The 12260-nt window shown below is 37.2% G+C and overlaps 1 protein-coding gene across 8 annotated transcripts in view; it reads right to left on the bottom strand.

Annotated features, from left to right (window-relative positions):
• The window catches only part of LOC135302188 (doublecortin domain-containing protein 1-like), a 28088-nt gene extending 16211 nt beyond the window's left edge, over positions 1-11877 (bottom strand). For 5 of the 8 annotated variants that reach the window (XM_064422637.1, XM_064422641.1, XM_064422640.1 and 2 more), the window contains exons 1-4: positions 11801-11864; positions 10833-11004; positions 6968-7126; positions 6319-6491 (exon numbers count right to left, since the gene is read on the bottom strand). In XM_064422637.1, the coding sequence (XP_064278707.1) occupies positions 6319-6491; positions 6968-7126; positions 10833-10901 (401 nt within the window). In that variant the 5' untranslated portion in view covers positions 10902-11004; positions 11801-11864. Of the gene's footprint in view, positions 1-6318; positions 6492-6967; positions 7127-10832; positions 11005-11582; positions 11738-11800 lie in introns of those variants that run through there. The other 3 variants (XR_010363884.1, XR_010363883.1, XR_010363885.1) reach the window with 2 other exon arrangements.
• Between the last annotated feature and the right edge of the window lie 383 nt (positions 11878-12260).

Raw genomic sequence — 12260 nt, 5'->3', positions numbered from 1 at the left:
TCTCAGCTTTTCAGGAGAATAATGCTGGGCAAAGAGATTTTTCCAGAAAACATGACAGTGACAGTAAGGCAGTGATGTTTTCTGGTTATGCTAAACATTATTTAAACTGATCTCTCTCAGTCATGAAGGTACCCATACTGCTGGAAATGTCCAGCTTCAGGTAATTTGTCAGTATAGAAATGGCAACACCCGTTTAATTCCCACAGCTGCACTTTTAAGCAGGAAAGGGCACAGGACTGCACTGGTGAGAAGCAAAAAAGCAAAAATGGAGCAACAGGACCCATTGGTGTATGTGTCCAAAGACTCCATCAGCTCAGTTAGGCAGTGGTTGTGAGCTGTCTGCTAGAGCAGGTTGCACACACTTCCACAGCCCTCAAAGGAAACAGTTCAGAAATCTCTGCCCTCAGAGGTAAAATATAAGTTGCTTTTTCCTTGCATGTGAGCGCTATCGAGGACAGCTTGAACTTGAATAAGAAAAAGTGTAAATACAAAAACAGGCAACCTAAACCTCCCCCAAACAATTAGTACTAAAAAGCTTTCAGTTCCAGCATGATGTTCTTTCAGTCTAGAGAGTGCAGTCTTGAATATTCAACTCCTGCAAAGTAATTTGCACCAGCCTACTCCAAGCATATAACAACTTAAAAGCAATAGGGTATAGCAACCATGCAAAAACTTCCACTTTTTTTGAAATATCTTCACACATTTTAAGCAATTTTTTACTAATTAATTTTTCAAAAGTCAGGATTTCACTTTGTTCTTTATCATCATTCACAAATCAGCTAAGAACCCATTATGAGAGCATTTATTTAAGAGTCTCCTAGCTGAAATGCTAATAATATGAGCAAAGTTACCCAAGATTTAGCACCGCTGTACCAGCAAAGACATGCAGGTTTTGGTCAACCTGCAATAATAATTGTTACTTTTAACAGTAAACAAATGGGCAAGGTTGGGTTTATATTGTAATCTATAATTTTGCCATAAATATAATAAATACATAAATGTGTATAGTTTCTTTATACATATTTTCATATATAATAAATATAATACCATTAATTATATTAGATTGGCATAATAAAATTACAGAAACACAAATATCAATATAAATATAATTTAGCCATAAATATATATTTTACATATTTATATTTATAAATATATATAATATATAATTTATAAATATATTAAAAGCTGCCTAGTTTCATTGTTTACTGGAATATTTAAAATGTTATAACCAGATTTATATATTTATATATTACCATATTTATATATAAATGCATATTTTATATGTAATTTATATATTTATAGATATATAAATAGCTGCCTAGTTTCACTGTATACTAGATTATTTAAAATGTTATTACCATAAACTCAATGTTTTACTCCAAGTGTTTAGCAAATCTTTGGGATGGAGGGGTACCACCAGACACTGAACCCTGCTGCAAGTTATGCAGCTAAGACAGAATGATTATGTGAATAGTGCCAACAGGTCGTAGGTGGATGTAGAGAATATTTTCATTTACAATAATCATAAATGAATTTACAGTTATTACCTGTACTGCATTTCATTCATATGCTGTATAAATGCTGTATTTCAATTGAATTTCTTTAATGCCATAAATGCCAAGTAAATCATTAAAAGAAATGTCAGCTCTATCAGTGGCAGCTGCTGTTCCTGCAGAAAGAGGAGGGGAGGTGCAGGAGCAGGGCAGCCAGCAAAGCCCACAGCGGTCTGCAGAGTCACTAGTGGGAAAACAACAAAGGCCTTTCCATGCAACTACCACAGATGTGCCCAGAGCCAAACTGTCAGAAGCAGTTAGGGTGACAGCCACTCACAGTTCATTATTTCCTTCTCACAGGTCACTGGGTGACAAGCTGGGTCACCCTGCTTTGTCGGCTGCTCCCAACTTCCCCACAGCCCCCCAGTTCTGATGCCACTGGAATAAAGGTAAGCTCCTGGAATTAGTACAAACAAATATCTGCAAATGCTCCCTGCAAATGGGAGCGTGGTGTTTAGTACACCTTCCTTTTCAGATGGATAGGTGGCAACCCTCTCTGTGCTGGATTTGTATCTGTAGCAGATACAGCTACTGGAATCATTTTGTTATATGTGACTAAAGCAGATAATGAAAGCTAATTTGCCACCAATTGGAAGTTTTAACTTTTAGAACACTCACATGGCAGATGCATCATGAAAAATCATTGCAACTTGGGAAAAGATGCTTTTCTCAGAGAGGACTTTCCTCAAATAGATTTCTGAAGGGTTACTTAAAATGAACACAGACAACACAGTCTAAAGCACACATTCTCCTTTGTTTTTTGTTGTGTTTTTTTTTGTTTTGTTTTGTTTGTTTTTGTTTTGTTTTGTTTTTGGTTTTTTTTGTGGAATGTGTATAAACAGATTTTTTAAATACTCCAGTAATAAATTAGTGCTTCTAATACATTCTTCTTCTGTCTTCATGGAGTAACCAATTTACAATATAGACATAGATAATGACTTTTTCCTCTGTTTTGCCCACATGGAGTTTAAAATTAGTTAACAGAGTATCAAGAATCAAGGTCAAGCCTTTGCTTAGTTGTAACAATGGAAGTGGGAGAAGGTTTCCATTTCCTTGGGGCTATTTCTTAGTCATTTTCCCTACACTAGGAAGTCTTAGAAAAATGTAACAACCGAATTTGTCCAAGTGATTCAGAAAAACTAGAATGAAACCAAGTGTCCCAGATGGATCTGTGTCAGGAGTAAATGTGACAAGGTTATCAACATTCTGACTCAGATCCAAGAGAGCTTGTACCTAGCATGTACCCAGCTTGGAGCATAACTAAATTCAGGTCTGGGTTAGAGACCAAGTACCCAGAAACTTGTGAGAGCAAGTTACTTAGAGAAACAAAGTGGTCCAATAAGGCCTGAAATTAAAACTGCATCAAAACAGGCGATTAGTTTAGAAGGGTGACCAGCACCTTTCAAAGGGACAATTCTGACATTGAATGTACTGCTAGGACAGCACAAATCTGTTGCAGCTGATACAAGAGCACCTTCTTACTTTCCTAGTTGGGCCCAACATATAAAACCACAACAATGAGAGAAATCATTTCAAACACTGCCAGAAGTTACAGAGGTTACATTTCCACAACACTTAAACCATTATTATCTTGACCCATCAAAGATAATATGTCATTTTTAATAAAACTGTCCATTCCAAACTATTTTTGAGTGAGAGGAGGCAATGTATTAGCCATCTCCCACACACAAACAGTGAGAATGAGAATTAGGATGGCAAGGAAACCAGTGGTCATTAGTCAATTAAGTCATTAGCTCTTGTGCACTGAGGGAAGAGCACAAATCACAGTCACACAACTCAATGCTCTGCCCAACCTTATCCTAAAAGCCAAGTCTTGCCAGCAGCTTGGACCCTCCATGTCTGCAACTGCCTTGTGCTGGGTTTTGGTCTGTTTGGGACTTGTCCCTTTTTCCTCCATGGTATTTGCTGGAATGGACAAGTTTTCTGCCTTTCAGACAAACTCAGGGGTTCTCTCAGGTAAATCAGAGAGGAGGCTCATGCTTTTCTCTCTTACAGGCATCACGTATCATGCAAAGTGTCAAAAGTGTGAGATGCATTAAGCAAACAACATTGGAAAAACACTCGGTAAGATGTCTGCAAAGATGCTAAGGACTTGCTCAGACTACTAACATGAGACACACCAAAAAAACCCCCAAAACTACAACTTCATTTCACTGTTACCTTAATACATGTCAGAGGAACATGTAAAACTTGCTGAACAATGTGCAGGTAAGACAGCGACTGCCTGCAGCCTTCAACCAGCTACGATAAATATGGAAAACAGTCTGAAAGTATGAAAATTATGCAGACAGCCTTGCAACCTAATTAATTATATCCTTTGAAACTTAACCCTATTATAGTGTTCTGCTACCCCATCTTATAGAGTAAGGATTTCATTGGCTGTTGTGGCTCACTGTCAAAGGGTGGCTGCTCCTCAGGAACCAAACACTAAATTGGACATAGCTGAGATGTATGTTCCTATGAAACTAAGCTGGAAAACAAAACCTTTAGGGCAGGACTCAGTAGCTTAAAGGGAAACACTGGCTGGTATTTGGGACTGTCACTGAACCCCAAGGATCTGCATAGTTCCACAAATCCATCACGGTTCTGGCAGGAGACTTGCAGCACTCCAAAGCAGCTGGATGCCTGGTGATAGCCCACCTAACACCTCAAAACCCCTCTGCACACCTGCGTCTGGGCAGCTGAGCCTCCTTCCCTCCCTCTCAGCAAAGCAAAGTTTCACCAAAATTGACAAACCTGTTGAGCAGGGCTGTTAACCAAAAGAATTTCACAAGAACCTGTTGAACCTTGCAGGAACAGTGATCATAATCCTCAATTTATCAACTCATGTAGCTGGACCAACTGAACACAGGTATCTTTTCCTCTAACACACAGTTCATACCTCATTTGTGCTCCTGGAAGTTTTACACGTTAGGCAGAATTTTTTTGCTGTTTGAAAATTGAACAGCTTTTCAAGTCACAGGAGATAAAACCCTGTCTCCTAATCTTACATCGCTTTTCAGTCACTGAAAGGATTCTACAGCTACAGAGTGGGATGTGGCAGGTGTTTAACAGAATACGTTAGTACTTTTCACAATCTAGTGGAAAATTGCAGAAAAGAGATTTCAAATCATTTAGTACCTCCCTAACAGTGGGAACTGCAAAAGTTTTGCATTAGTTATAATTGGTATTTAATGCCAAATATTTCTGACAGCAAAATAATGTTATTTTGGTATAAAAATGAATTTTTATACATCTAATTCAAGTTCAAGAAAATGTTCTAGGCTGCAGAAGTCTACTTTTGGAAGATCTTGACTGCAGAGAGCTTTCTAAATCAAATATGTTTGTTCTGCAAGAGATTTTTTTGCTTAGTATTTATACCCTATTATAACCTGAGGCTAAAAGAACAGACATTTAGTTGGAAAATCTTTTATTTCATTGTACTGAAAAGAAGTTAAGTAGCTTTTAGTGACCCTGACATCACATGACATATTTAAAGCATGCAAATCCATACTCAAAGCACAGAGGAGCAAATGATGGTGGTTAAATCTTCACATTGCTTTGCAGATGGCATCTCTTGAAAGAGTCAATACAGTCAATAAATAGAGTTTACATTTTAAACATACAAGATTATTCACTAGTAGTTTAATAATTTATTTTTAACAAAGCTTCAGAGTTATTTGATCCATCAAATTACCCAAAATACAGGTGAGCTACCTCTACCTATGCAGCTCCTTAAAAGCTGCGGGCAGCCAACACTTTGAAACACCTCAGTCAAGGCACAGCCTTCAGGCACATTTTGAAAAACATTTCAGGCACAAAAAGACTTCATATTTGTAAAATAATATTATAAAGGAATACCTGGAGTTAAAGTCCTTGAAGGAGGACTTTGAAAAACATTTCGAAAAACATTTCAGATAAAACCGAAAGTACTTGTAAAATAATATTACGAAGGAAATACCTGAAGTGGCAGTCCTTGAAGGAAGGCCAGAGGAGCCAATCTATGGCTTCTCTAAGGGGAATTCTTCCAAGGGAAGAGTTACAGCAACTTAGATGAACCAAACCCTCTTGTTGCTTGAATAATCTCAAATTACTGCCATTAACAACAACTTTAGAAGTTCAGTTTCATTCCTGATAGCAAGTGATGCCTTGTGACCAAAATGGCAGCTCCATTTTTATTATATTTTGCTCTAAAAATACCTCCAAAACCACAAAGATAACCAGCCAAATGCCATTTCTAAAACACTGTTTCAGTTATCTAAAGAAAGACAAAGTCTTCTGCCTGCTGTCAGTAGAAGCAATTAAGAACACTACTCCTTATCTTTTACTGAAATTAAAATCCAGTCCTACATGGAAAGGGACTGTCACTTCGTGTTTTGGCTCAGCATGACTTTCAGGTTTCTAACAAAACCTTTACCATTTAAATTTAAGTCTTGTGCCACAAAATATGTCACAATGTTGGAACAAATCCAATTCATTTTTGTAATTTGCACCATGTGAGGTTTGTAGATAAAAAATTTAAAAGTAAACTTGCAATTGCTACCAAACATCATCCACATCAATCTTCAAAATAATAAAAAAAAAAAAGAAAGAAGCACATAAATGTCACCCCTTTTTATTAATTTTGGTCAAAAACCCTGTTTGCTTACCAGCCAGAGGGTTTCTGAGATATTTCAATAATATCCAGGAAATCAATCTTACATGAAACTGAAGGAAAACATCTAATGTCATTGAACAATAAATATCAGTTCTGTCAGTGGCTTACCTTTGAGCTGGGGCCTTAGGATGTTTCTCCTCTAGTTTCCTCACCAGTGCCACTGTCAGCTGTGCAGTCTGCCCCAGGGGATCTGCAGGCATTAAATGGGCGTCCAAAGGTCCTGAAAGTTGTTTCTGATTTGGGTTGATGACATTTTTTGTTTTTTTTTTTTTTCCCAGAACCTAAGAGATGAAAGTGCAATTTATATATTGCTAATTAAAATAATGTGTGTCTACTTTTTCAAGCAAGGCTGTTGATTAGCAGGAAATGTCAGAAATACAAATAGTTATGTCAAGATGCATCAAGAAGCACAAATCTAGAGATTTAGTGGTCTGGGGTTTTGGGGTTTTTTTGTTTGTCTTCCTTACTTCAGTTTTTCCACATAGAAAATAAGAAATTTCCAGAATTTGCACTATAAGAATAAACTGCTCTGATACACAAATGGATGTAATTTTTTCTTCTTCTATAATCCTACTAATATTATTTGCCTAATATACAAACACCTTAAGAAAACAAATAAAATTAAGACATTTAAGAAAAATTAAGAAATTAAGAAATCAAATAGGGGGTTTTTTTTCGGGGTTTTTTTTTAAGGAAATAAGCTTCCACACTGATATTTCTCTTTCCAAAACCTGTTTTTGAAAGGACTGTCTCTGACCTGCCTCTGGCTCAGTGCTGTGACCTCTTCTGCTGAGCTGCTGTCTGTCTCCTGATGAGCTGCAGCCCAGGCCCCATGGTGAATGTGGTTTTCTGTCTGGGTCACCTCCTCTCTTTCATTTAGCTCCTCTAGGTAGGTCAGGACAAACTCAGGGTAAGCCTGGAGGAAAGGACAAAGGCAGAGGAATAATGAGGAACAACATCAGCTACATCAGCAGAATCACAACAGCCTTAGCACCAGGGAGCAGTGGGAGAAGTGGCTGCTGGTGCACCAATGTCACAGGAGCTCCTGCACGGACAGGCCTTTGTGTTCCACAAACTTTTCAAAGTCAGGGTTAAATAATGACCTTTTCATATGCACTACAATGAAAAACCAAAAATACTGTAATATTATATATATATCAGTTTGAGAATAAAGAAAAACAGCTCTCAAAATAAAAATTTTTGTAAATAGAAAGATAAAATTTTGTATCCCTGGCTTTTGGGAATATTTAATTAGTTATAGGTGACGTTTTTGATACATTTCCATGTAGTACATTAAAAGACTTTAAAATTGCATTTATTCTGAATATTATTATATATTTAGAAATATATATACATGAAATATGTTAGTTCAGAATATTCATAATAGTCTGAAATCAAGACACATACTACACAGAAAAAGCCTTTGTGATGGTTTTGAAACCCGAGTAAATTTTACTGGTTTAATTCCTCAATTCAGTCAATTTGCCTCATTAATGCTCTTTAGGTCCTTGCTTATGGGGCAAAATGCCCCAAATAAAAAAGACAGACAATCATCAACTATGATCTGTTGAATTCAAGGCATTAACATCTCATCTACTTAGCCTTGTAAAATCCAGATTTTGCACCATGGAAATGTGTTTAATGTTATTTATTTTGCATTTCCTCAGGTGTTACTTCAATTCAAGCAGTAGTCACCCCACTATCCTCATGATGGAATGGGAAGAACTTACAGAAAACATTATTTATTTATGATTGAAATTTTCATTTAAGGTTCTTTGAGCAGCTATATTACTTTTAACAAAAAATATATAGATATTAGGCAGACTAAATTAGACCAAGACCAGAGCTATGAAAATGACAGGTAACGCTAACAAATTTTACAAAAATCAATAATCTATTGTAACCTTGTAGTCACAGAATGAAATGTACAACAAGTACAAGGAAAGCCCCATTTTTCTGTTCCATCATTCATTGAATAAACAGAAGTAATTCCATTTAGAAGGCAGGTAACACAGCAGTAGTTAAACACTTGGGCATATTTCCCAAAGCCAGTTCTGAATGGGCAACCCAGAGATTCAGTGAACCTTCTAAGCTCAAGTGGAAAGCAAAATACCAAAACTTCGAGTTTTGAGAAGCCTTTTTTCCTTGTATCTTAAGAATACTCAGTAATATTAAAGCATTTAGTAGTTTTGATCTTGATTTGTACTGGAAAATTCCAACAGTTTAGCTTTAGTTGCATGGCATTTTCTTGAGCCTTCTCTCAGACTTTTCCCATGAGTGCAGTGATTTTCAATTTAAGACCACTTATATTTTACTTTAAAATAAACCCCTTCAAGAGCAAGAATACAATAAACAGTAGGGGCTTTTATTCCTTAACGAAAAAAGTTCTTCACTGATCAATATCAGTGACTATCCTGCTGTTTATCAGCTTGTATGGACAATATATTACAAATATAATACAACACCCAATATATACAATAGATAATATATTCCAAAACATTTATCTCCTGCTTCATAGTTCCATCCACATTTTAATTCTGAGTAAATAAACTCAGATTCATAGTATATCTTCAGACTGATAATTGACTTGTACTTTCATTTATTTGGAGTTTTAAATGTACTTTTTTTCAACTTGTCTTTTGTTTAAGTTGTCCATAAGGTTTACCTGAATGAGAGCACATAACTTGACCTTTCACAAACACGAATACAATTAAATATTAATATTTTGACTAAAATGTAAGGGAAAATATCAAGATTAATTTGTTGTTGCTGCATAAGAATAGGGGGTAAAATCGGTATTGAATTAAGGATCATCTCAAAAACACCAGATGATTTTACTGGATGGTTTTTTCAAAACATTTTACGTATTTCCACATAAATATTTTCTGATTGCATAGGGAAGTCATGCTCATGGCAAACAGAGTGAGCAGTAGGTACTAGCTCCAAGAAAGTTGAATTTCCTTCTCAATCTGGATGTGTCACATATCATTACCCTGCACTGTGCTGCTTTCCTTTATGTCAGCTTTTGTTGGCCTACATATGCTGCAACTTAAAACAACATGACACTCCAGATAAAGTGGATGTGAAATACATGGAGAAACACACCATTTTCCAAGGAGCTCTGCTGTTAACCACTATCATCTTTCCTGAAAAAAAGAAACACAGGCAAGAACCAAGCAGTGTTGTAGTTATTAACTCTCAAAAACTTCAGAAATCTCTCTCCTCATGATACACAAACCACATTTTTTTTGTATAAATAGCAATGAATGTGCTTAGAGAAATAAAGAATTGTGCAGCTGTCAACTTAATTTATGGATCTGGATCATTCTGGAAAAATTCCAGATAATGGACAGAACAATGGGAACATGGTCACCATTTCTTCAGAATATTGGGAGTTTCACTGCCATTTAAACCCTCAATCTGACCAGACATACTGGAAAGGAACCTCTCAGCAGTTTATTACTCCAGGAGAATATGTTTGTTTTAATCAACAATCTATTTTGAAAGGATTATTTTCTTCAGCTATGCAAGAGTAAGGACAACCAAACCTAATCAAAGAACATTTCACTATTTACTAATGTTTGGCCCTATTTGTTCCATAAATGAATAATTTTTATTTTGTGCTTGTTAACTGCTAATAGAAGGCATTAGTAGCATACCCAGCTTGAGCCCAGTGGTCTTAATTTCTATCCCAGAATGTGTTTTAAGCTTTTGTTAACCAAGATATATATAAAAGCAAACAACTAATTTTAGATACCAATGATTCTTTAGATTTTTTTTTTTTTAGACTGGCCTCACTTCTAAACACTGACTCTTTGTCATCACAGGTTACTACACAGATGAAAGAATAAGGCTCATTTTTGCCACGTAATTAAAATAAATAAATAAGAAAAGCACTGCATTTCAAGGAACAAATCATTAAAACAAAAATTCCCTATGAAAATTATGAATAGGTTCTGTTCAATTTAAAAAGGTTTTAATAAAACACAGTATGTTTCCAGTTATTTAAGAAATATAAAATATTTATGGAAATAACATGAACAATGACATCACAACACCAAAAGAGCAATTCATTGAAAGCTTCATTTTGAAAAAGGGAAGACAAAAACAAGTGAGAAAAACCCTCACAAAAATCCATTTCACGGGAAATACAAATACTTATGCTGTTTCCAAAACCCATGTTACCAGAGCTCAAAAATAAATCAGCAGATAAAGCAGTATTTATACTTGAAATAGCATGGTTTCACCAGGAAAGAACACTTGATTTCTGAAACTAACATGATAAAAAAATCACCTAGTACAGTAAATAAAGATGTGGAAAAGAATTAAATCCTGTGCAGATTACTCTGTTGAATAAAAGAATTGGGAAATGAGTCATGCCTTAAGATTTTGGAGGGAAAATGAATTAATGTTAATAATAGCGCAAATTAAATCAGAAAACCTAGTTCAACCAGAGCAGTTTTCCAGCTCTATATGGTACTGACAACATTGGACTTCACAAATCAGGTTCAAAATGATTGCTTTTCCCATTTCTCTTTTACAGCATTTGAACCCAAACCATATTAATTAAGAAAAAAAAGAACAGATTTCTGAAAATATATGTTTTTTAATCTAAGACATACCAGTTCTGTTGGAAATGGTTTACAATGCAACTCACATAGCACTTCTGGGCTGCCCAAAGATGAAAGCATGTGACAAAGGGCATTGTCCAAATGCCTCTAAACCATTGTGGGAATTGGAAAATCCAGAAACTTCTACAGACACTGGAGGGTTTGTTTTGTAGCCTTGAAGAAGCTTGGGTTGATGTAAAAATACAACACATGGACAATAAGCAGAAAAATAATGAACTTATGTTCCTATAGTTGTAGGTGAGATTATGCCTTAAGTGAGAAACTGTATTGGGTAAGATGGTGAAGGGTTTATAGCGTAGGGGTGTGCTTGTATAGAATAAATTAAGAGTTTAAAGTTATAATAGAAGCAGATGTGTGCATGCGAGACAGAAGCCCATTGAGGAAAAGCACCCACAGTGCAGCAGAATTAAGTTAAGGTGATGGGTTAGAAAAGCAAAATACACCCTGTGGCAGCTGTCTGTTGGGTTAGAAAGTTCTGTATTGCTGTGTAACAAAGAACTTGGGACTACCCTGAGCTGTGGCCGAGTTCTTGCTCCTCTAAAATCTCACAGCCTCTGAGGCTGATGTTTATCTGAGCAATAAATCGTTCTTAGCACAAAAATAGTCCCATCCCTTCATTTCTAGCAGCAGCAATGATAGACCATGACAGGCCTGGGGCAGCAGCTGCTCTCTAGAAGGCAGTTCCAGCATTTGACCACCTCTCCACAAAGAAATGCATCCTCATACCCAGTCTGGACTTACCCCAGCACAGCTTTGAAGTGTTTCTGCTCACCACTGGATCCCAGGGGGAAGAGATTCCATGGTCTCCTCTTACCCCTCCCCAGCAGACTGCAGAGAGCAACAAGGTCACCCCTCAGCCTCCTTTTCCCTGTCACAGCTGAGATGGCCACCATACACAGAGTGTCACCCCAAAATATCAGAAAGCTTTAAACATTCTCCCAAACAGAATAACACCTCACCTCATCAGAGGGCTTCAGGCATCTGCCCACACAGAGTAACACCAGAGCACTTCAGAAGGCTGCAAATGTCTGCTCCTTGTGTCCTTCAGCCCCCTTTAGTGCCCTGCTGTTGGTGCAGTGCCCCTGTGTACCCTCTGCTCCCTGCGGGCTTGGGCAGCACCCCTGGGCACTCCATGGCTCCTCACCTTCAACAGCATTCACCTGTGCTGCACAGCTGCAGCCAATTAGGGACCAATTAGGGATCAATTAGGCCAGCCCAAATCACCACCAACTGTGTGCCTACATGTCCCCAAACCAGACAAGCCCAAAATCCTCAGGGGCTCCTCCATAGCCTGTCCTTTCCAACCCTTCCAGGAGCTTTGTTGCTCCTCTCTGGATGCATCGAGGACATTCACACCCAATCTGGGAGGCCAGAGCTGCTCACAGCGCTCGAGGTGAGGCCCCACCAAGCTGGGCTCAG

The sequence above is a fragment of the Passer domesticus genome, chromosome 6 (assembly GCF_036417665.1).
Source record: "Passer domesticus isolate bPasDom1 chromosome 6, bPasDom1.hap1, whole genome shotgun sequence".
Lineage (NCBI taxonomy): Eukaryota > Metazoa > Chordata > Aves > Passeriformes > Passeridae > Passer > Passer domesticus.
This window is presented reverse-complemented; position numbering and strand designations above follow the sequence as displayed.